The sequence below is a fragment of the Urocampus carinirostris genome, chromosome 17, assembly GCF_059441175.1.
Source record: "Urocampus carinirostris isolate Australia breed hairy pipefish chromosome 17, RoL_Ucar_1.0, whole genome shotgun sequence".
Classification (NCBI taxonomy): Eukaryota; Metazoa; Chordata; class Actinopteri; order Syngnathiformes; family Syngnathidae; genus Urocampus; species Urocampus carinirostris.
Genome location: NC_142365.1, coordinates 20,813,790 through 20,839,806, shown reverse-complemented (window position 1 = coordinate 20,839,806; position 26,017 = coordinate 20,813,790). Strand labels below are relative to the sequence as shown.

General features: G+C 42.2%; 1 protein-coding gene across 1 annotated transcript in view; it reads left to right on the top strand.

Annotated features, from left to right (window-relative positions):
- Positions 1-1,406: 1,406 nt before the first annotated feature.
- The window catches only part of fgf11b (fibroblast growth factor 11b), a 68,993-nt gene continuing 44,382 nt past the window's right edge, over positions 1,407-26,017 (top strand). The window contains exon 1 of the mRNA XM_088320575.1: positions 1,407-2,442. Coding sequence (XP_088176701.1) covers positions 2,250-2,442 — 193 coding nt within the window. The 5' untranslated portion in view covers positions 1,407-2,249. The remainder of the gene's footprint in view (positions 2,443-26,017) is intronic.

Below are 26,017 nucleotides of genomic sequence, written 5' to 3'. Positions count from 1 at the left end.
AGTACTTTCTGGTGTAAACACTGTAAAGAGATTGAGACATAGTAATCAATTAACATAGGTGTACCACTTTAACTTGCTTTAGTGGAACTGATTTGAGGCTAAATTAGGCCAAAATAACAAACATATCCTGCTTAAGCCCTTATCTTTTTTGTGCAAACACTACGCATCGACAGATTCCATTATATTGTTGGGTTGTACAGTGTTCACGGTTCACGGATCCCTTAACCGCTTGTTTTGTCAGGGCACCACTGAGGAAACAATTCTGGCTAGCTTCTCCAGTGCTGACGGGGCCTGGCCTAACTTTGTGTTGTGGCAAAGTTGGCACCAGTACAGGCCTTGATATTGTTGGCCCAGTTTTTCCTCTCTCTTCCTCTCCTCCTGCCCCCTTGGACTGTGCCCTGGAGAATGATCTTGGCCAGTCCTGATGATCTTGTCACGTGACCATACTACTGCAGTTTTAGTCCGTGCACATTTGACAACAGTTCTTCGTAGGGGCCGATGTGCCCTCCCATGGTGTTGCACATTGTGTCATTTGTCACATGGGCTATGGAGCCGATGCCAAGAGGATTCCTTGTGCATCTCATCTGTATGGCCTGAATTTTCCTTTCCAGCTTTTCTGTGACAGTGCATGTCTCACAAACAGAGGAAGATGGAGGTGACGAGCGCTTGCATGAATCTGGTCTTTGATTTCACTGCTATGTTCTTGCCTCCAGATGAGTTCAGGTCTGGCAAGTGCGGCTGTAGTTCGAGTTATACTAGCCATGATTTCTGGTCATGACCCCTCTTCTGATATCATAGCTATTTAAATTTAGTGACATGTTCAAGCTCTTGGTGGTTGATGGTGATGTTTGTTGTGATACTTAGGAGGTTGTTGGTCACTATATTTTGTTTTTATGGTGTGCTGAATTCCATTCCAGTGCACCGGAACATATTTCCCTCATACGCTTCTTACCTTTTTAACACCTGACCCATTTTTATGCCTGATACGAGGTTTGAAATTGAGTCATGGAAATGCTCAACTGCCACATTATCTTCCTTTCACCATCGGTTTTCTGATCTCGACACCATTGGTGAAGAAACAAGACAACCAGCAGCCTCTTCAAAGCTGAGCCTTTGTGAATTGGTCATATACTGATGTTTCTTTTTTTTCCCAGTCAAGCTGATTCTCACACATGGAAGCCCCCACACCACCCACCCGCCTCCCAACCTCTCTTTTCCTCTCTCTCTCTCACTCATGAATGTCACCTCTACTGAATTCACACACACATCCTCTCCAAACCATTCGCTGACTTTGGATGAGGAGGAGGAGGAAGTGGGGAAAGGAGAGACGGGGTAACCGGTGTAGGGACGGAGGGGGTAGGGTTGGGGATGGTGAGAAGGGGGGCAGTTAGAGGTAATTCGCGAGGACTGTGGGAACAGAGCGATGCCATCCAGAGGCAGAAGAGAAGCCTCCATCGATCTGGGTCCATGTCTCTTCACCGCCAGCGCACCGCCCGCCGTCCTAGCTCCGGATTTAAATCCGGCGGATTAGCGCTCGGACTCCCACATCCTTGTCGGGGGCTGCCGCGTTTCAATGGGAGGCAAAGTTCCTCCACGGACTGCGCGAATGGAGATAGACGCCTTGGTTTTCCATGTTTCTTCAAAAGATTCCTAGCATTCAAAATGCTTTCACCTCCCTCGAGGGAAAGTCTTTTTATATGTGGAGTCGGGTTTTTGTAAAGTAAGACTAAGTCTATGCATCAATTGGGAAGATGCGTTGAGAAAAGCATCTTCTCCTTTTTCCACAGACACATTACTATCTTCAAAATGTGACTGTAACACTTTGATATATATTGGCGAAGAACATTGGACTGCAGGTGAACTTCCACCCTTCCCAGATTTTTCCAGATCCAAGGTAACCCTCCCACTAAACGGCTTCCCTTTAACCCCCTTCGGGTACCTCTGGTGGGGGGCTTCAAGCACCTTCGTCTTATTCCACAGCTATACAGCCAGGTTATTATCTTCAAAATGTGACTGTAGCACTTTGTGATATATTTGCAGAGGAGATTGGACTGCAGGTGAACTTGCAACCTTCCTAGGTTATTCCATATCCAAGGTAACCCTCTCAATAGACGGCTTCCCTTTAACCCACTTCAGCTTCCCTTGTGGGGGGCTTCTCCGCAACCTTTGGTTCCTACTCCGGCTTTGGCGCAAGGCACAGGCGCCGCGAAGGACGCCCCCCCTCCCAAAGTTGAGAGGGGGGTGGGAAGATGGCAGCTCTCGCCAGCTCACTCATCAGACAGAAACGGGCGGTCAAGGACGACCAAGCCAACCGACCGGTGGCCAACAAGCGCAAACCCTGTCCGAGGAGCAACAAGTCCTTGTGTCAGAAACAGATCCTGGTCCTCATATCCAAAGTGAGACTGTGCGGGGGTCGCAAAAGTCGCAACGAAAAGAGACCAGGTGTGTCATTGCCGTCATAAAACTAATCTGTGCATAACGTTAATACTTGGAATTTGATTTGCCCAATTGGCTATTAACTTGGTTTATGTAGGTCGTAAAAAATATATGAGTGTTTCCTCCCAGGTAAATTCAATTCCAGTTTGTTTCCAATCTAATAACGAATCAAATATATTTTACCAAGGGATTTATATGCATGCAAATGTAAAGCAGTACATAATTCATGACTGCATGCGTAAATACATTATTGTAGTGATGATATACGTTCTTCATTTATAAAGTCTTCATTAATTTAGTCATCATGAAGTAACCTCAGTTTGTTTAGTTCATAAAATAACTTCACCTAAGGTTGAATACACAGTGAAAGACAGGAAACATAATTTCAGATTATGAGATGACTAAACTAACACATTCCTGAGAAGATCGTATTAAGTAAAGTCCAGCTTTTGTCTGTTTTATCAATGTTCTAGGGATGGGCGATACTGTGAATTTTGGTATCCATCAAGTTCAAGTAAACACAGGGTAGTATCAATCGATACCAATACTTTCTGCTTGGATATGTTATGATCACTGAACAATTGAACCCCTCCTTATAATTAGCTTATAGTGTAAAGCACATTGTAAAGCGCTTTGGGAGGTCTTCATTGACTTGAAAAGCGCTATATTAATGCAGACCATTTACTAGTAACCATAAACACCGCACAAAGACTAAAAATTGTTTTGTTTGTTTTTAAAAAACTATAAAGGAACAGTGTGTATTATTTAGCGCCTCCTAGCGGTAAAAAAGAAATGACATTTTTGGGGGGAAAAAAATATTTGTGGATATTTTAAGCAAAAATACATGAACTGTCAAAAAAAAAACGTTTTTTATGTACCTTAATTTGACATTACATGAGCCTCACCTAGACGGAGCTGACATCATCTTTGTACAGTTTCTTGCTACGATTACCCAAAAACCTTAAAAAGGCTGGGCAAAAACTTCAAAAGCCACAATATGAATTTTGAAGACTTTCAGCCTCCGTAGTTGGTTTTCTTCCTTGTGATATATAACAATTGTTTTCACTTGCACTCCACAGTACAGCGATATCGAGTGGTCAAATAATACACAGTGTCCCATTAACGGTATAAAAATGGATACAAATAGTTCTACTAGAACCTTTTTAAGCAACACTCAAAAGAGATTTTTTTTTTTTTGGGGTGGGTGCCATGAAATTAAATTATTGATTCAGAAATTATTTTGGGGGGGATATTACTCTCAATTTAAAACATGACTGATATGTTGTGTGACTCACGGGCTATAAGCAGAGTTATTCATTTGCATGATAAACAAAAACTTTAGTTTTACCTTTTGTGTGGATTAAGGGTACATTTGCATGACAAACACATCATCAAAATAGGAAATGTTGTTCTTGGAATTTTTGAAAAGTTGCGCTGCATTCACAATAAGCAGCCAAACTGTAAGAGGAGATGGAGATTTGCATATGGCGCTTGCGCGCTAGTTGTTTGTCCTCTCTTTTATTGTTCGGCGGCATGTTTGCCAGTCTTACGTCGTCTCTGCTTAATGAAAATGTACACTTTGGCAGGGAAGATTTATAAAGATGTCAACAGCACATACGCAACATCCATTCTGACATTCATGAAATAATTAGGGCTGGGTACTCATACTCAATACCTGGACCTGTTCCAGTTTCATTCAATCCAAGTCTGATACATGCAATTGCAGAAATGTAATCCTTTTTAAATATCGAGTACAAAAACCTAATTACAGTTTTATGATTGTAAGACTCAAACTGGTAAAATGTTTTTTTTTTTTTGGTTTTATATTGATTTGTTGTACACGGCAGCGCAGTGGTTAGCGTGTCAGTGGCACAGTTCTGAGGTCAAGGGTTCAAATCCAGCTGCCAGCCTTCCGGTGCAGAGTTTGCATGTTCTCCCTGTGCTTGGGTTTCCTCCGGGCACTCTGGCTTCCTCCCACATTCCAAAAACATGCATGTCCGGTTAATTGGCTGTTCCGAATTGTCTCTAGGTGTGAATGAGCGAGTGAGTTGTCTGTGTCTGTGTGCCCTTCAACTGGCTGGCAACCAGTTCAGGGTGTACACTTCCCACTCCCAGAATAAAGCTGGGATGGGCTCCATCACTCCTGTGACCCTACTGAGGATAAGAGCTGCAGATCATGGATGAATGGATGAATTGTCATATTTGTAAAAACTTAAGTAATAAGTTTGTCCTGTGTTTAAAATTGGACAAATGCAAAGGAGATTTCATAGGATTCCAGTTCCTTATTTTGACTATTTTTGTGCACTATTGTTCGTTGTTTTGACTATGAAATCATTGTCGCTATCGGCCAATTATGTTGCTGTTCTTTGTTTTAGACTTTCGTTAAAGCTGATCTGTGTTTTGTAACCTTGAATATTTATTCAAAGAGGAGGCTGAGGGGAGAGCTTTAGGACAGGATGGAATTCTCTCATCCGAAGGTTCCTCTCCCGGTCCTCCTTGCAAGTTCAAAATCCATTCATGTCTTGTCCCCTTATTTTGAGTGTCTACTAAAGTTTAACCTTATAAAGGACTTTTTATATGTTGTCCTAAGTGAAAAATAAATAGTCAAGTAAAAAAAAAACATATATACAATGCTGAAAAATCTGTTTGTTTTGCTGCTTATCCAACTAAGCGGCTAAATTGTTGAGCTCCTTAAACACAGAATTTAGGTAGTGTAAATTTCAGTCATAGAAGGAAACAACATTAAATCACTGCTGAGAAGATCCTGTCGCTAGTTTTTGGCATAAGATAGGCTAAAAAAGGAGCACAGAAAAAAATGTTGTTTTCATCTCAAAAGAACTTGTAACTTAATACGAAACACAAGGATCATTCTCTCATAAAATTATCCTTTTTTTTCCTTTAGAAATCAGCTTAGTGTCACAGGGACAGCCAATGTGAAAATAGGGTGCTTTTAAATTCCTTAAAACACTCAATTTCAAGAAAATGAAAGAAAATCTTAAATTCAATTTTTCACATGACATATTAGAATAATAAATTCATGACCAAATGGAATCAGGACAAGGAAAATTGTTTTGGTAATCAATTATTGGGTTGCTAATCTATTCCAATTAAAATGAAGATATCTAATGTAAACAGCTCCTCACCTAATCATTGCAATAAAAAGAGATTTTGAAGTGGCCAACTAAACATAAAATCATCCAAACAAGTGATGCTTTCTTGAGTACCGCACGTTTCAAAATAAGCTCAAATATTAAAACAAACCATGGGAACTGTATACCAATATGTTTTATGTTTCTTTTGATTTTTTTAAATCACGGGTCTCTGACATATTAAACGCTGTAACTTCTCAAAGTAAAAAAAAGGCAGCATTCGATTTAGTTATAGTTGTACCATGAACTTATCCACTGTTTAATTATATTAACTGTCATGATTACCGATATGCTTCACCTGTGCCCGCTCCTTTGGCGCCAAGCGCCTCGAATTCTGATTGGCTCCCTGTCCCTATTTAAACCCACTCCTATCTGTCCCCGTTTGTCAGTCCGTCTGCGGACCTCAGTTAACGCTAGGCAAGCCTTTTTCGACCCTGACTCCCACCTGTTTTTTGCTCTCGCCTTTCCCCCGGCTTCGACCCTTTTTTGATCCGACCATGTCTACTCTCTTTTCGTGGCTTACGACTCGCTTCTGACCCCGACCACGTATTTACTTCCTGTCCTGGCTACTGACCCGTTTTTCCGTTCCCGACACCGCCATCGCTCGCCACGGAAGATCCACTTCCGTGTTCAGAGCGACCTGCTTCCCGTGCGAAGCGAACTACGGATCGATGGCGCAGCCTTTCCTCTTTCCTTTAATTAAACTTGTCAGAAACGTAACCCAAGTGGGTCCTGTCTCCGTTCTGGTCCTGACAATGAACAGTAGATAGATGGATATAGTTAACCGCTGAATTACTGATGTGCGTAAGGGTTGGCAGGTGTGTTACCTCACTCTTCTTAACGTAAATATAAAGTAAAAATTATATTTAATGGTAGAATGTATTCAGTGTTAAAGTTCATTGTCATTATATTTCATAATTTTGGATTTTCTTTCTTTTTCAAAATTGCTGAATTTTCACATTGTATTATAAATATTAGTAATACAATTAGTATGTAACGTATCACGGTGCGGAGCGTCTGAGGATGCAGAGTGAGGCACGCAACAGACTTGCCTCATTGCATAGGATAGTGAGACCAAGTATTCTGATTTGGTGCTCAGTAGAATTAGTCGTAGTATTAGCAAGCTAACAGTAAGTCAAGCTATCATTTTCTTATTCTCAGTGCAAGGACTTTTTTTTTAATAATGGAGTATTACCTACTGTATCTATTGAATAATTTATTCAAAAGCAGCAGCGCAAAGAACTGATTTATAAGTTGAGATTTTTTTTAAGCTACAGTTTATGTATTGCTTTCTTGCTCTGCCAATGAATAATATGTAGGTTCATTTATTTGTAAATCTGACTGTGCCTTAGCAGGCACAAATCTCACAGCACGTCACTGATGCCAACGAAATGGAAAATGAAGGTTTGACGTCCATAACCTCCTCTGATATTGAACCCGTTACATCCGCGCTTGCAGTACAACACAATTCTACCAGTTTGGAAGACAGAATAGTAAGTGGTCCTGTAATTAGAATACTCCTATGGTGTGGCATCCAACCTTAATAACGTTTGTGGCGCAAATTCCAGACGCGTTGCTGAGAAAATATTCCTAATCAGGGGGCCACATACCGACATGTTTGATTGGCAAAGACTCTGCCTGGCGGATTTTTTGTTTGCCTGCCGTGCCCAAGGCTTTATAGGTCTGTTTAACTCCAAAACAGCATTTGACAGTAATCCCTTGTTGTTTCGCGGTTTTGCTACTCTGCGGATTTTCATCATACATTTGTTCTGCAGCAGATAACATGCAGCAAATGCTAGCACGGGGGTGGAGGGACTTGTGTTTGTGTGTTGGTGAGCGTGACAGTCCGTGTGCACGACTGAAAGGCAGGTGTGTGCTTTCAGTCAAAGAGCAGGGCAGGCGCACCATTAAATGGGGCAAATAAAATAAACAGCTAAGCACACCGAAAGCTAGTATTTTAGCAGCTCGTTACATTGAAAATAAATTAATCAATTGTATTATACTCTGAGAAAAGTCAGAAGAGTTTAAAGAAATGCTGATCACCAGCGGGTGCTCTGTGGAATATTATCGGGTTCGGGACGACACTGAGGCGGAGTCGGGAGAGAAGGCAATAGCTGTCCAGCAGGTCCAACCTACTGCAGCTAGGCTACGTAACAACTCTCACAACAACCCCCTGGTAAGCTTGTATCTCAACAACACCAGATCCATTACCCATGGAATGAATTACCTGGAGCTATAACTCGTGGGACACCGCTACATTTGTGACGATTGTATTTTAATCATCACGGAGACCTAGCTCAACCCAAGTATCCCGAATACTAACTTGCAGCTAGCCAGCCGCTCTCTTCATTGCTTTCCTAAACTAAAAGTAGAATTCCTCCAATTTTATTGCACTATTGTATAATTAATTAAAATTAAGACTATTCATTTATTCATTCAACTGCAACTTTGCGTTGAGTGTTTTTTCTTGTAGATCTATAACTATTCTTTTACAGTTGGGTATATTATATATTACTGATCCAATAAATAAATAAACGTTTTTCTTCCCGGGTTTTAACTATCACGAGGCTTTTTTGGAAAGCAACCCCTGTGGAAAACAAGGGATTACTGTATTCCAGAATCATCACCTCATGAGTATAAAAATCAGGATTGATGTTTAATATATGGGAATAACCTCATGAATTTCTAGCACTGCAAGTTTAGACAGAATTGGATCTACGGTATTGCATGTTTATTTCGATTTCACTGTACCGTGTGGGTGGGGGGTAGCAAACAATTCAAGAGTAATCTTCTACATTTTTATGACTCAAGCGCATGTCAATCGCACACACAATAGTTTCCCACTAGCAAAGGCTATAAGAGGAGCTCCATTTGCACAAAGAAAGACCATGGGCGCTGCGGATTATTTAATCTTTTCACTAATCTCAAACTCTCTTATCTTTTTTTCAGAGCGGAAGAGTTGGCTCTACAATCGATCAAACCGGGGCAACACATTGCCGCACACACGGGGCATGAAAAACGAGCAGAAATGAAATCAGCATTGATCGAAAAAAATATACATAAAAATACAAGTGCATACATTAAGGCGCTGCGTTTAAGAAAAAAATATGAATCAGTCATAATCGAATATTGATTAAAAAAACATGAATTAGTTATGTGCAAGGAGAACGGGCTTATTTAATACTGCAGAAAAACAATATTAATCAGAATGTCGTGTACAACATATAACTGAAAATATTTCAAACATCAAATTATATTATATCAAACTGAGATTTATCATTTCAAAAGCAAAATGTCTTGGTTTTTTGACATGTGTGCCCAAGAAACAATTGCATCTATCAAGCCGATGGTAAAAGATTGGACTCATCTGTTTGGAGTGGTCGGTGGTCGGGAGCTGCAGTATCCAATTCGGCCGCCCGAGGGCGTTATTAGTTTCATTTTTAAATAAATAGGATTACCTTGCTGTTTCTTGCTGTTGTCTTTACATTTACTCAACAGAATTTCAAAATATTTCGATATCAAAATATTTTAAATCCAAAACTTGACTTAAATGGTTATTGTGTATCATTTAGCGTTTTTTGAATGTTAAAAAAATGGATTCATTAAAATAAACAATGCATATTGATTTGAATGTCAAGCAAACCATCAGATCTTTTTAAAACACTTGTAAGTTGGGAAGATTTGGGTACTTTGAGTCGTTATAGTTTTTAATCTCTGTTGCGCTTTGTAGCGCTCATTTGCTGTTGCACCACTCAAGTATTACACATTTAAATTGCTTAAATATCAGTGCTAAATCTCCATGTAAGGGTCTTACTTCGACCAACAAAAATCAACAAAATACTTTGTCAAGGTATTGCCTCTTCACCAGTACTTTTAACAAAGCAACTAAATAAACTAAATTAATATTATTTGAATTAAATATGTTTACACGCGGGCAGCACGGCGGCGCAGTGGTTAGCGCTTGTGCGGCACAGTTCATGTCATGGGAACCTGTCGTGGGTTCAAATCCAGCTCCAGACTTCCTGTGCGGAGTTTGTATGTTCTCCCCGTGCCTGCGTGGGTTTTCTCCGGGCACTCCGGTTTCCTCCCACGTTCCAAAAACATGCATTTCAGGTGAATTGGCCGGTCCAAATTGTCCCTAGGTGTGAATGAGCGAATGAGTTGTCTGTCCCCGTGTGCCCTGCGATTGGCTGGCAACCAGTTCAGGGTGTCCCCTGCCCACTGCCCGGAGATGGCTGGGATGGGCTCCAGCCCCCCCGCGACCCTAATGAGGATAAGCAGTACGGCTAATGAGATGAGATGTTTACACGCATACATAAATATAAAGAGGTTGTATCACTTTACACACACAAAAAAAAGTTATATAGTTTTTTATGTCTATACATACATACTATACATTGCATTGAAACCAAAGAACAAACCCTATTTACAGCCTAAACCATTTGATTTACGATACTTTGTAATAAAATAATTTCTGTACTGTCGAATGATAATTTTTGAAATAATCTTGCTGCTATAATTCAATATTGATTCGAAAAAGGGTTCGAAATGATTTCAGGACACGACTTTTCAAGTTTAGATGATCCTTTTTCGCTATAATGTGGACGTTATTGAATAACAAAAATGTGCCGTAAAAATGCTTTTACCTTCCTTTAGCATGTTAAGAAGTTTAACTTTATCGGCAATGGAAAGCATCTTCCTTTGCTTTTGAGTGCCTTTGTGGGCCCCGAGGAGTCATTTTCAATTAGTGGGTTGGGACCAAAAAGTGGGTCGCCGACACGTTATCAGTGGGTTGTGGACCTTTGCATTGTCAAAATAATTTCAAGATGAAGAGAAACGGTAGAGTGTCACGACCAGAACAGAAGTCGGACCCAGATGCGTAACGTTACTCACAAGTTTATTGAAATATAGAGGAAAGGCAGCGCCAGCGATCCGGTGCTTGCTGGACGCGGGAAGCAAGCCGCTCACGGTATCGAATCGTGTTCCGAATGCAGAAGTGGATCTTTTGGAGCGGGAGATCGTAGCGTAGATAGACGGAAAAACAGGTCGTAACCAGGACGGGAGATCAGAATGGGGTCGGCGTCAAAAAACGGGTCGTTAGCTGGGACTGGAGATCAAAACGTGGTCGGAGTCATAAAACGGGTCGTAGCAGGAGACAAACGGGGAAAACAGGAACGGACGAGTGGAAAACGGGTGACAAAACAGGACCGACGGGAGTCAGAGTCAAAAATGTTTGCCTTGTGAAAACAGAGGTTCGCTGACGGACTGACCACAGGCGAGTGAAAGGACAGAGCTTAAGTTGGACGGAGATTCAATAAGGTAGCTAGTAGTAGCTGGCGCCAAACAAGCGGGCACAGCTGAATGTAATGAGTCATCATGACATAGAGAGCAATAATGCCCTGCTCGGTCTCTCCTTCCTGCTCAGGCAATTGGCGCCTTTAAAAGGGACCCCATCTCATTTGATTGTGATGTTGTTGGTTTTATTTCCTATTTCTGCCCATAACAATGGGTCCTAGGAAAGTTAGTGATAAGGGGAAGAAAAGGTGGAAAACAGTGATAACAAATATCGAGTCCAAAAAAAGCATTGGTTGCGAAAAATAGAAATGTTTGCCATTAAAGCTACGATATGCTTTGATCACGATTCATGATACTAAGGTGCTGATTCAATTCATATCACATTTCTTGGTAATTGCAATTGTGCAAGTATTGCGACTAGATACAATTGATGATTGCAATTTAGTTTTCTTTCCTAAAAAACAAGCAACTTAAATGATACACTCCTGGGACAATAAACCATGAAAGATATTCTAACAATGCATATCATTCTGTGTCAGTCAGTAGATTTAAAATAAATGGGCGCCAGACTTAGTTCTCGCTGCTCGCTTTATTCCTCCATTTTCAACTTCTGTTTGCTGTCCAACGTTTTTACATACTGGATATGACAGAACAAAAATCGGGGGAGAAACGTCAATTTTGAAAAATCGCCAAAAATAAAATCACGATATAAAAGTGAATCCATTTTTCGTCACATCCCAAATTGTAGCTCTGCTGGAAGGTACAGTAAATAATTCAATTTTTTTTTAAACTATTTACCAGTATGTTCATCTGTATTTACTACATAATTATCTCATTATCGATGTTTAGGTACAGGCTTGATTTAAATATCGATTTTGTTTTAGCGTGTGGCTATTTTAAAGCAGTTTTAGGAGGTCGCTAATATGCAATGTACGCGAGTATACAGTATACGTAAATTACTTGAAGTCGTTTTAGTTTTGGTGGTCATTTTATCATTTTATAAAACGGCGAATATAATCTAACTCCGCTTTAAAGGGCACAATCCTTTCATTGGATCAAATTGAGAAGTATATATTTTTTTCTTGAGTTTGGTAGTAGCTTGTCTTTTGGGTCGAATTGTGGTTCTTAAAGTCAGACCAGTTGAAAAACACTGGTCCAGAGTGTTTTGTTAACATGATGGCTTTTAAGAAACTCAAAATCTAACAAGATTTGCGGGTGAGTAATATAGGTTTCTGAAGTATTTTTCCATACGTGTAGAACTTATTGATGCACAGGCAGACACAGGCAAAAAAGGAGCAGGGCAACTGTTTAGCGAACCAGAATGCAGATCACAATGCACGATTAAAATCCACGAAGTAGCGAATCTGCAAAAAGCAAATCAGGACAGACAAGTGAGGGCTGTACTATGAAATCTGCAGTTCTTCTCAGATAACGATTTTAATGCAAACGGCAATTTATTTCCAAGCGAAACAATACGATCCAATCCGGTCTGTGCTATTTGCAAGCAGTAGCAACGCAGTGCAGCGATTACCTGCATCTGGCCAGAGCGCAAGCGTTCGGTGGCGGAGCAGCAGACCGAGTTACAAGGAGAGATCCAGCCGAGGGTGGCATTAAGCTGACCCCAAGAGATCGGGGCCCTGCAAAGTCGCTTACTCGGCAACACCTGATCAGACGACGCAGTGTTGGGTGGCTTCTCATCAGAACTTTACTGACTGTGACAGGGGTCAGAGAGGAGAGGAGGGTGAGGGGACGAGATGCAAAGGGAGGCAGGGAACGAAGGGGAGGGGGTCTCTGTCGAAGGTAAACAGAAATCGATAGGAAAAAAGTCAAAATCTTAGCGATGTATGTTTCTGGGACAGATAAAAAAAGGGGTAGGATCAAAAATACAGAAAGAGGTGTAAAGGGAGATAGCGGTGCAGATGATTTGGAAGGTAAAAGGATGAGAAAATATAAAATAGACCATTCTAGAAAATACTGGGTGGATATTTAGGACCAATCCCATTACTTCCCCTTTCGGCCAACCCACTTTGTCTTTTTTATCTTGCTCACTCCCTTCTACTTCCTTGGGGAGCACAAGGTTTCCGACAAATTAAGAATATACTTTGTGGCCACCACTGTATCACTTCGAAGCATGTTAGTTGTGACAAAACACGGAGATTAAATGGAACGTTTGGAGGGACAGAAAATGCGGAACAGGAAAAAATGTTAGATATTTAGGACCAATTTCAATACTTCCCGTTTCACCTACTCGCTTTGTTGTTGTTTTTTAAACTTCCTCATCCTCTTTCAATTCTATGGAGATAACAAAGGAAGGATTCATAAGAATTGGGAATATACTTCCTGCTTACCACGTCATCAATTTGAGCTATACTAGTTGCAAAACAAGTAAGTTCATTGGAAAGTAGGAGGAAGTGAAAACATACAGAAAACATAAGTCCCCAAAAATAAATGTTGGATAGTTAGGACCAATCCCATTACTTCCCCTTTTGGCCAACCCACTTTGTCTTTTTTATCTCGCTCACTCCCTTCTACTTCTTTAGGGCGCGCAAGGTTTCCGACAAATTAGGAACACACTTTGTGGCCACCACCACGTCACTTCGAAGCATGTTAGTTGTGACAAAACATGGAGATTAAATAGATAGATAGATAGATAGATAGATAGATAGATAGATAGATAGATAGATAGATAGATAGATAGATAGATAGATAGATAGATAGATAGATAGATAGATAGATAGATAGATAGATAGATAGATAGATAGATAGATAGATAGATAGATAGATAGATAGATAGATAGATAGATAGATAGATAGATAGATAGATAGATAGATAGATAGATAGATAGATAGATGGATAGATAGATAGATAGATAGATAGATAGATACTTTATTCATCCCCGAAGGGAAATTCACATTTCCAGCAGCATCCCTGAGCTGAGAACAGTACAATAATAAAGCCAAAAGAATGCAATATACAAATACCCAGTGTGACGTGCAAATGCCCACTGTAGCGTGTTATATAGAGTAACTAAATAGTGCTACACAGAATACATATTGCAGTAAGATTCGGTAATATCCAATGTAGGTGGTGTGGTTTAATGTGGGTCTTTACTCTGCCGGGTGGAGTTAAAGAGCCTCATGGCATGAGGAAGAAAAGATCTCTTCAGTCTGTCCGTAGTACAAGACAGTGACAGCAGTCTGTCGCTGAAACTGCTCTTCTGTCTGGAGATAATGCTGTGTAGTGGATGCGATGGATTGTCCATGATTGACCTCAGCTTTTTCAGTGCTCGTCTCTCAGCTACTGTTGTTAGGCTGTCCAGCTCTTTGCCCACAACAGAGCTCGCTTTCCTAGCCAGTTTATTGAGACGAGAGGCATCCTTCTTCTTGACGCTGCCTCCCCAACAGGCTGCCGCATAGAAGAGGGCGCTTGCCACTACTGTCTCGTAGAATATTTTCAGGAGCTTTTTGCAGATGTTGAAGGAGGCCAGCCTTCTGAGGAAGTAAAGTCGGCTTTGCCCTTTCCTACATAGAGCTTCTGTGTTGGCAGACCAGTCCAGTTTGTTGTCCAGCTGCACACCCAGGTATTTGTAGGTCTGGACAAATTCTACACATTCTCCCTTGATGGTTACAGGAACCGGGTGAGTTCTGGTTCTCCTGAAGTCCACCACCATCTCTCTGGTCTTGGTGGTGTTTAGGTGCAGGTGGTTTGCGTCGCTCCATCGGACAAAGTCCTGAATCAATTTCCTGTACTCCTCCTCCTGCCCGTCTCTGATACATCCCACGATCGCAGTGTCGTCGGCAAACTTTTGCACATGGCAGGCCTCAGAGTTGTACTTAAAGTCCGATGTATATAGAGTGAATAGGAACGGAGAGAGAACGGTCCCCTGCGGAGATCCTGTGCTGCTAACCACAGTGTCCGATGTACAGCCCCCCTGTTTCACATACTGGGGTCTGCCTGTCAGGTAGTCAGTAATCCATTCTACAAGGTGTGAGCTAACTCCCATCTCTGTCAGTTTCCTACTCAGTAGCAGAGGCTGTATGGTATTGAAGGCACTGGAGAAGTCCAAAAATGTAATCCTCACAGCCCCCTTCGCCCTATCCAGGTGAGAGAGGGATCGGTGTAACATGTATACTATAGCATCCTCCACTCCCACCTTCTCCTGGTAAGCAAATTGCAGTGGGTCGATGGCGTGACGGACCTGTAGCCTCAGGTGGTGCAGCAGCAGCCTCTCCATGGTCTTCATCACATGTGATGTCAGGGCAACCGGCCTGAAGTCGTTGAGTTCCTCAGGTCTTGATTTCTTTGGGACTGGGATGATGCAGGATGTTTTCCACAGCTGAGGGACCCTCCCCTGTTCAAGGCTCAGGTTGAAGATGCGCTGTAGAGGGTCTCCCAGCTCAGACGCACAGGCTTTCAGCAGTCGGGGGGATACTCCATCCGGACCAGCTGCCTTGCTGGTTCGTAGCCTTCTCAGCTCTCCACACACCTGGGCTGAAGTTATTTTTAGTGGGGGGATGTCTTCCATGCTAGTGTCCAGAGGGGGAGGGGGAGGGACAGCTGCATTACTCAGGGGTGAGGATGAGGCGGAGTGGTCAAACCTGTTGAAAAAGTTGTTCAACTGGTTGACTCGCCCCACATCTATATCCACAGCCACACCCTGCTTGGTGCTGCAGCCAGTAATTGTTTTCATCCCTTCCCACACCTCCTTCATGTTGTTGTTCTGCAGCTTTTTCTCCAACTTCCTCCTGTACTGCTCCTTCCCTTTCCGGAGCTGGACTTTGAGCTCCTTCTGTACTCGTTTTAGCTCCTGATGATCACCATTTTTAAAGGCCCTCTTCTTTTGGTTCAGAAGGCACTTGATGTCGCTTGTGATCCAGGGCTTGTTGTTGGCATAGCAGCGTACAGTCTTTATAGGAACAACATTGTCCATGCAGAACTTAATGTAGTCAGTAGTGCAGTTTGCCATCTCCTCAATGTCCCCACTGCTGGACCCTAGCAGGACAACCCAGTCCGTACATGAGGGAGTTAAAAAAGAAAATGCTGGACCAAGAAATAATGGTAGATATCTGGGACCAATCCCATTTCTTCCCCTTTCACCTACTCACTTTGTTTTTTGTTTTTTGTTTTTTTTATCTTCCTCATCCCCTTTCAATTCTATGGAGACAACAAAGGAAGGATTCCTAAGAATTGGGAATATACTTCCTGATTACCATGTCATCAATATAAGCTATGCTAGTTGTGACATAACATGTAGGTTTTATGGGAAGTAGGAGGAAGTGAAAACATACAGAAAACGCCAGTCCAAAAAATATTTTGGATAGTACTAATCCCATTACTTTCCCTTTCACATACCTACTTTGTCATTTTCATCTTCCTCATCCCCTTCCACTTCTTTAAAGAGGGAAAGAGAGGTATTCCTAAGAATTAGGAATATACTTCCTGTTTACCATTTGACATAACATGGAGGTTATATTGAAGGTAGGAGGAAGTGAAAACATACAGAGGATGCCAGTCCAAAAAGTAATATGTTGGATAGCTAGTACCAATCCCATTACTTCCCCTTCAACATAACCACTTGGTCTTTTTTTAAAAATCTTCCTCATCCCTTTCCACTTCTTTAAAGAGGGAAAGGGCGGGATTCCTAAGAACTGGGAATATACTTTCTGTTTACCATGTCATCAATTTGAGTTGTGATATAACATGGACGTTATATGGAAAGTAAGAGTAAATGAATACATACAGAAAACGCCAGACCGGAAATATGGGTACAATATTTAGGACCAATCCCATTACTTCCCCTTTCCTCTACCCATTTTGTCCTGGTGTGAATGCATAGTGCTAAAAATATAATTTTACTGCCGAAGCAGTAACATTTTTATTTATTAATTCAATTTAGGGGGTCACTAATATGCAATGTATGCAAGTATACAGTATACGTACATTACTTGAAGTCGTTTTGGTTTTGTTGGTCATTTAATCATTTGAACAAAAGGCGAATAAATGAGGGGCAGTGGCTCAGGAGGTAGAGCGCTCGTCTTGGGATCAAGAGATTGCAGTTTGAATCCCGGCTCCTCCGTGTTACATGACGAAGTGTCCTTGGGTAAGACACTGAACCCCCAATACCCCCAATAAGCAGGTTGGCGTCTTACATGGCTGCACGGCCGCTATTGGGAAATGTGAAGCACACTGTAAAGCGCTTTGGGAAGACTTGACTTGAAAAGCGCTATAAAAATGCAGCTCTTTTTTTTTTTTTGTATTGCATGACGAGTGGTAAAAAAAAAAAAACAATCCTCTATTTGTTTGAACTCGTAATTCCAACTACGAAGATCAGAAGTTACCAAAATATCTGGAACCAAATAGTGTGAAATGACATGAGTGATGATGTTCTAATCTCTTCCATCTATTAAACCTTATCAGATTAAAGCCAAGCTTCGTCCTGAAGTTTCCAAGCCTAATCTTTTCGGGATTTCTTAATAAAAGTAGAAATCCGCCCAAGTTGAAGGGTTTTATTTACAGGTTTACTTTGATCTAATCCTTCGTCTCTTGATTGCAGAGGCTTCTCGTCACTCTGTAAAAAAAAATGAATAAGATAAATAAATGCAACCGACATGAGCGGATTGTCTGCGCTATGTGAATCTGACGCTTGATTTTTTTGCGGCGGCCGAGCAGTTGACAAAGCTCTTAAGTCATATTTAAGAGTGAGGCAGAGGAGGGAAGGGTATGCAGAGAGCGTCCGTTTGTTTCCTGTCGTCCTGAAGGTAGCACCTTAACCTCCCACGCGTACTTGGCTAAGTGGAATCAGTGGGCGCTTTGATTAAACCTGACAGGGACAGACTGAGTGTACAAAAAAGCGAGACAGTGAAGATGTAGGACACCAATTGGGGCGCCGACAAGAGGACAGACAAGGAGGAGGCGAAGGAAATTAGCAAAAACGGGCAATGCGCCTCGTTCTTATGATTCATTCTGTGAAATAATGAAACTACGGTACGTGATAAATCACAACTCAAACAAGTCTAAATCGGAGAATCATAAAAATGTAGGTAAGTCTTAAAAACCCTACTAAACCAGTGATTTTTAAAGGGACACTGTGTAATATTCGACCAGTAGATGCCACCGTATTGTGTTTTGCAACAGAAAACGAGTGCTACAAAGCACAAGGAAGAATATAAACTACAGACCTAAAGTGGCCAAACCGCACAAACTTTCCTCTCATTTTTTTTGCCCAGCCCTCCACAAGGTTTTTAGTTTATGGGGGTACCCGTAGCAGCAAGATGGTGGACAATCATGTCAGTTCCCTCGAAGTGAGGCTCATTTTAAGTTAAATGAATACAAACTTCTCAACTTATGAGTACAGTATTTAAATCAGGGGTGTCAAATAGGTGGCCCGCTAAGGGATTGAATCCGGCCTGCGAGACAAAGCTCAGAGAAGCACAAGAGTAAAATGAGCTGCAGGTTGAAATAAGTCCACTTGATTTTGCCAAAACCAGGTGCCTCTCGCAAAGACGCTGTACTTGTATTTCTTTCTCACTCTCACTCTCTCTCTCTCTCTTTTCTTCCCTTTATCTTTTTTACTCTCTGTGTTTCTCTTTGTCTCTTTCTCTCTCTCTGTCTTTTTACCTTATTTTGCTCTCTCTTCTTTTATCCTTTTCTCTCTTTTCTCTCTTTTTCACTCTCTCTCTCTCTCTCTCTCTTGCTTTCATCTTCTCTCTTTCTCTCCTTCTTTTTTCTCTACTTCTCTCTTTCTTTCTCTCTCACTATTTCTCTTTTTGTCAATTGTTTCTCATGTTCTCTCTCTGTCTCTCTATTCTCTCTCTTTCTCTCTCCCCCTTTCTTTGTCCCTCCCTCTCTCGTTTTCTCTCCCTCTCTTTCTCTTTTTTCTTTCTCTCTCTTTTATAATTTCTAATCTAATAGTCCAGCCCCCGAGAGAATGTTTGTTTTATCGAGTGCCCCCGAGTTAAAATGAGTTTGACACCCCTGATTTAAATAAATGCAGGTTAGTATAATTTTTAATGTATTTTTTGCTTATTATTCAAATATATGTATTTGGTTGATTAAATACGTTTGTACCACTAGGAGGTGTTAAATAATAATAATGATAAACCAGGGCTCGGGAAACTTCTTGGCTCAAAGAGCCTTGAAAGCAAAATATGTTGAATTTTCTTTTTTTGAGAGCCACACAATATATTTTAAGACAATTCTCAACAAAACCACCAAACCAGCTTTGCAGACAAAATTTAATTCTTAGAAAAAAATTATTTTACTGTGTGATGTTTGATAATTTGATAACATCAGACAATTATACCAGAGTATGTATCCCATATCACCAAATACACTACTTTAAACCTGTTTCCTCCCCGCAGTAACTTATCGTTTTTAACCATCATTTTTGCCGTGAATAATGGTTTCAAAACAAGCTGCAAGCAGAGTTCTTTTTTAAAATGTCACAAAATACTGCAGACAAAAAGCATTTGGATGTACTGTATTTGACGAATGCGCTATGTGTGCAGAGATCTGCCTATCCTTACCGCTCACCCAATCAAATTGCTCTAGGTGCTTGGATGGCGTTTTCGGGTGTTTACCGTTTGTTCTGTGGGTTTTTATCAAGAAATGTCTCAACAGTTAAGAGAGATTGATTAATGAGCCCTCATCTAAAGGATTCCTTAGAGAGAGCCAAAACTGTGTCTGTTGGTGTAGCACTGTAAGTATAAACTGTCGTTGAAAATTTGCCCTATATATATTCTCGACTCAATATCCAGCTTACTGTATCATTTTGGCTTAGTGTACACCAAAATGGGAGTTATAGAGAAGATTGCCACTGTCGAATTCTATCTCTGACCCAGATGTACTCTGAAAAGATATCTGGCTTGTGAACCCTTAATGAAACAGGGCATAGTAGTCAAAAAAACGAACAAAAGTGAAGCACAGTAGTCAAATTCATATCCTTGGCAGTATCATTTGCAGGTGTCCAATATTAAAAACAGAATACACTTATCACACCCCAAAAAAGACACCAGAAAATCTCTTTGACGATCAAAGTTCCCCGGCTGCTTAGTTATGCAGCCCCTCCAATGACCTCCAGTCCGCAATACAAACTCAGCTACCGGCCAATTAGCAAGAAACATTCTGCACTTTAAAAGTAAACAAATAAATGAAATACCAGTGCAAAGATAACCAACACACTTAAACCTCAACTAGTGCCAATTACATCACGGGCCGGCGTTTAAGCGTCCTTGATGGCTGCAGTGATGCGTGAAGCGATTCCTCCGGCTTCTAATGCCGTGGAACTCGCAGACGCGTTCGTAATTGGGCGGCAAGCGGCGGCACAATTAGGACGAGGCCTCGTGGGACGATGGGGGATTAACGCCTTTATAAAATCGCGCTCAGTCAGATCCACGAAAACGCTCTCAATCGTCTGTTAACCAGCCGATCGGAAATATTTTCCGGTGCATCAAAGCTGCACCTCGCGTGCCAAACGGGAAGCCCCTTTCCTTTCGAAGGTCATCCGGGAAGTGCTGATGAGTGGACACATCACTGATGTACACAAACAGACAGCGAGAGCTCTCTTTTGTGACCGGCGCTCCACTGACCTGGATCAGACCAACGTTTTCTGTCGCTCCAACCCACATGGGTCCGGCTTGCTGCTAACATTAGGTTGTGAACATCAGGGCCAGTAATTAGAATAGAATAAAATATACCTTTATTGTCATTGTTACAACATGGGATATATTGTGACAACGAAATTGGACGTGGCACTCCAGGTCCACATTTTACAGTGAGGATATAAGGAAAACAAAGAGATAAAGGAATAAATAAGATGTTTGTACTGTCCTTGTTGTATAGGCTTTGTTTTCCTCCGGAGGGGGGGTGTATGAGGGGGTGAGGGACAGACAGAGTTTGGCGGATCCAACTAGATGTTTGATCTTACTGTACACACGGTCCAGTGTTTTTTCCCAATTGCTCAGTCCACGTTTTGAATGGATTTGGGAAGTACAGTCCTTAAACATGCCCGATTAAAGTCGCCGGCGAAGATAAAAACTCCGTTGAGGTGTGCAAGCTGCTGTTTATTGATAGCAGCGGGCAGGAGATTTAGCGCTATGCTAACGTTAGCATCCGGTGGAACCTTAGCATCCGGTGGAACGTAAACAGCAACCACAATGGCCACAGTTAGCTCTCTCGGTAAATAGAAGGGTCTACACGATACTGGTAGAAACTCTATATCGAGTGAGCAGTGTGTGTCGATGATTCGGCTGTTATTGTAGCGCATAGTCCCCAACCCCTGTTTTTACCGGAGAATTAAGATTTCTATTGTGTCTTGGAGCTGTAGGATGTTTTGCACCATCCATATTTTTTTTAATTTATCTAGAATGCAATTTAAAGTGTTATCAATAGGACTTGTGTCATCAAGGGAGACGGCAATGTACAGGTGCATAACTCTGGCAACAGACGCCCTATCTCCTGAGGAAGCATATAAAGTTTAAAATGTATTGGCCTTAAAATTGAACCATGGGGAACCCCAGAATCAGTTTTAGGGGTTGCAGAGGAACATGCATCCATGCTTACTAAGGGGCCGGTCACACAGACATTTGCGGCTGAATCACGGCTAAAATTTTGCGTTTTTTTTTTGCCCGTGGTTGCCCGGGATGGAAAATGCGCAAAATTTGACAACCTGCCGTTCGTCTGTGGTATGGCCGGAAAAAAGACGCCGGCGACTGTTCCGCTTCCTCATCGCGTCATTTTTGCGTCATTTTCTCGTGTGGACCACGGGTATAAAAGCTCCCGAGCCGGTGTTGTGCCCAAATCCGACTCCTACGCAACACACCCACCCCCCACACCCTCGCGTGAACGCGCATTCTGCTGCGATCCGTTTTTGACCTTTTCATCCGCGTTAACGAACGCATTTTGAAGAATACGATCGCACTTTATTGTTTAAATAAACGCGTTATATAGACTAGGATCCCCCAATTATTATAATTAGCTCGCTTTATTGTTTTAATTAGCGTTTAATATAGAATACGATCGCTTCTGATGAAAGCGCAGCAGAATGCGCGTTCACGCGAGGGGGGAAGTATTTACCGTTCGATTACGTTCACAACAAAAATAAGGACGGAATGGTTAATGTTGTATTACATTCCCAACGAATGCAAGACGAAGTGGATTTGGTTATATGTTCGCCATTACATTCCCTATAAGTGAGATAAAACGAGGTAAAAATGGTTAGAGAAGCGAGGAAATGCAAATCTCGGCAGGGATGTATTTCTCGGGGTGGAGAATTCATAAACGATTTAGACAAAGTCCCGTGAATATCAGGATTTCAAGCTATGGCATCATAATTATTTTATTATCTCGAAAAGAAATGTCAAGATATAAATATGGGTTAAGACGAGATCACTACGCTGACGGGGAGGGGTTTATTGAGGGTAATTGTTTAATCTATTTCGCTAATTATTCATTATCGATCAGTTCATAACACGTTACAAAGCTTAGGAGCCGGGACTCTTACTCTCGGCCAAAAGGCCAAGCTAAGGACCTAGCATCAAAGCCTTGCTACGACCATTGACAATGCACCGAAAGATTTATTCGAAATGAAGAGAAACTACGCTGACGGTGATCCATGTTCACCCCCCTGACGTCACGAGCACAATGGTGTGCTCGGCAAATCGCGCTGTATATACGCGGAGAAAGGCGTTTGACTGTCACACACGTAACACGCTAATTTCACGTAATAACACCGCGATACAGGCGCAGAACATGCTATTACCATGCTCCGCCCACGATTACCCGCTGAAATTTCCCGTCCTACCCGTGTGTAACTACGCCCTGGCCGCGGCCAGAGCACGTCGTTCCGCGTCATTTCCGCGTCATTACCTCGTGTTGACCACGTGTGCGGCACGCGGTTTAACACGTGCTCAAACTTTTGAGCAGCTCAAAAGTTTTGAACGCGGCCAACCACGTGAAAATTTCCGACCGCGAGTAAAGCACTGCTCTATCTCGTCTATATGGCGGTCTCAAAACGTCCAACAGCGCCTAACGACATCTGCTTCACGGTCAGAAGTTTATGGCCGCGGTCCAGCCTCGATAAACTCGTGAAAGGCTGTATCCACGCGCTCTCAAGAATTGAACAGCGCAAAATTAATTCGCGCTGCCACCCGCGTGCGAATTTCCGACCTCGTGTTATGCACTGCCGTAACTCGTCTGAATGGCGATCTCAATGCGTCCTATAGCGTCCGCCTCAAAGTGAGAAATTTCTGGCCGTGATTCAGCCGCAAATGTCTGTGTGACCGGCCCCTAAGAAATGTCAGGCAGTCAGGATTTTTCAATAGAATGTGGTGATAGAATGCAACAAAAAACAGGTGATGTGCAGTGATGTTGGTGTTTGGTGAGGCACATTTGGATTTATAAAGAAATTATCCATGCACCTTGTATTGATAATTTGATAAGCAGTGCAAAAAAGCCATTTGTAAACTGAGGCATAGAAAAAGAATATGTTATCCTCTTAAAGCCTTAGTGCATGATATTTGACCACTAGATGGCACAATATGTCATGATTACTGATTAGCATCACCTGTGCCCGCTCATTTGACTCCAGCCGCTGCGGGCTACCTGATTGGTTCCCTGTCCCTTTTTAAGCCCAGTCTTGTCACTCTCCGGTTGTCAGTCCGTCAGCGAACCTCTGTTGTTACAAGGCAAGCATTTTGACCCTGACTCTCACTTGTCCCGTTTTTGCCCGCGTTTTTTCCACCCGTCCGCTCCTGATCTCCCCGTTTGTCCCCGGCTCCGACCTGTTATTTGATTCCGACCACGTTTGCACTACCATCCCGGCTTACGACCCGTTTTTTATCCCGACCACGTTTTTTGCTCTCCTGTCCCGACTATCGACCTGTTTTTTTCCGTCCTTGACACCGCTATCTCCCGCTATAGAAGATCCACTTCCTATTCGGATCACGATCCGATTGCATGAGCGGCTTGGTTCCCGTGTCCAGCGAGTGCTGCCTTTCCTCTTTCTATCAATAAACTTGTGGTTAACGCTACGCATTTGGGTCCTGATTCCGTACTGGTCGTGACACTATAGTCATCTAATGCAAACAAAAACCACTGCAAAGAGCACAAGGTAGCAGCAAGATGCCAGGCAAACATGGCGACAACTTCTAGTGTGGTAAAAAAATACAAATTTCTTGAATTATGATTTTTTTATAAAAATTAAAATTGGTATGTATTTTTGCGGAGTATTCAAATCAATGTTTTTTGCTTTTTACTCAATGAAAGTGTTTGAACCACTAGAACCTTTATGCGCTGCTCCTTTTGGATAGCCTATTATGACCATTTTTTTTTTAATTCCATGCAACAAGAGAAAAGTGCTGAAAGGCTTGACTTGCTGTGTGCTTGCTAATACCATGACTAATTCTATTGTATGGGGCTGAGGTGTGCACCAAATCAGAATCCTTGTTTTCACTATCGCCCTCAACCATGAGGCAAAACAATTGTGTGCCTAAATCTGCATCTGCAGACGCTCAACACAATAGTATGTCACATAGTATTAATAATCTTCATAGAATAATGCGAAAATTCGTGATTTGGGGCAAAAAAAAATCGAATAATGTGAAGTTCAATGAAAAGGAACATTATCACTTTCAGGACCAGAACGGAAACAGGACCCAATTCCGTGACGTTGACCACAAGTTTTATTGAAAGAAAGAGGAAGGGCTGCGCCCACGATCCAGTGTTCGCTGGACGCGTGAAGCAGGTCGCTCTTGTACTCAGATTGTGATCCGAAGACGGAAGTGGATCTTCCGTAGTGAGCGATGGCGAGTCAGGGACGGAAAACTGGTCAGTAGCCGGGAATGGGAGAACAAGGCGTGATCGGGGTCGGAAACGAGTCGTAAGCCAGAACGGGAGAATAGACGTAGTCGGGAACAAAACGGGGTCGTAAGCCGGGACGGGAGACCAGACGTGGTCAGGATCAAAACAGGTCGTAGCCGGAGACAAACGGGAGCAAAAACGGGACAGGTGGGAGTCAGGGTCAAAAAAGGCTTGCCTAGTATGCACATAGGTTCCCAGATGGACTAACAACAGGGGACTGATAAGACTGGGTTAAAATAGTGACAGGCAGCCAATCAGAACCCGCAGAAGTTGGCGCGAAATGAGCGTGCACTGGTGAATCACATCAGTAATCATGATGAATAAATATAACCTTCTCATATACAGTGGAACCTCGGTTCTCGACCAAAATCCGTTCCAGAACCCTGTTCGAAAAGCGATTTGTTCGAACACCGAAATCATTTTTCTCATTGCAAATAATGTAAATATTTTTAATCCGTTCCAACACCCTGAATGTTTACCTTGGTTTACCTTTAAGACACAAATAACATAAACATAAATGTAACCCGGGCTAATCGTACGTTCGCGTTATCGTAATCTTCCGTACGAAAGATTACACTAACATGAACGTGTAAGAATAAAAAAAGGACGAAGAAAAGAATTATGAATAGGATTTTTTACCTTTGTGGTGGTCAGCAGAAGGCGCAGGTGGATGGTGGAGAGGGATGGAGGAGGAAGGAAAATTATTGTTTGGAAGGAGAGTCCGCTTCCATAAAAACTTCGGGGAGCTCTTCTGTCCGAGGGGTGCTCACACGTTCAAATCTCTTTGCTACGCATGACTCGGCTACAGGATGTTCTTTTCTCTTGAAATATCTATCCAATGACACTTGCTTCTGCCTTCTTTTTAGCACTTTTCGGAAGTGGCTCATGACAGTGTCGTTAAATCATTAATGACTCTGGTGGCGGCAGCTTCATCGGGGTGGTGGAGTTCGACGAAATCCTGTAACTCGGCCCATTTGCAACACATTTGTTTAATCTCGGACCTCCCCTAGTGTAATGGAGGTGCAATTGCACCTGAGAAAATTAAAAGGAGTAAAAAAATGTGATGTGAAACATCCACCCCTAAAATTGGTATGTCCCTAGACGGTACCACTGCACTACAGTCAGCCATAGCTGTATCGCGGAATACTTAACGTGGTTTTGCGACTTCACGTATTTTCATCACCCGTACGTCGCTCAGCATCCCACCCTCGCGTACGCACTCACGCGTCGTACCGGCGTTCGAACTCCGATTTTTGTTCAAACTACGAAGCAAGAATTT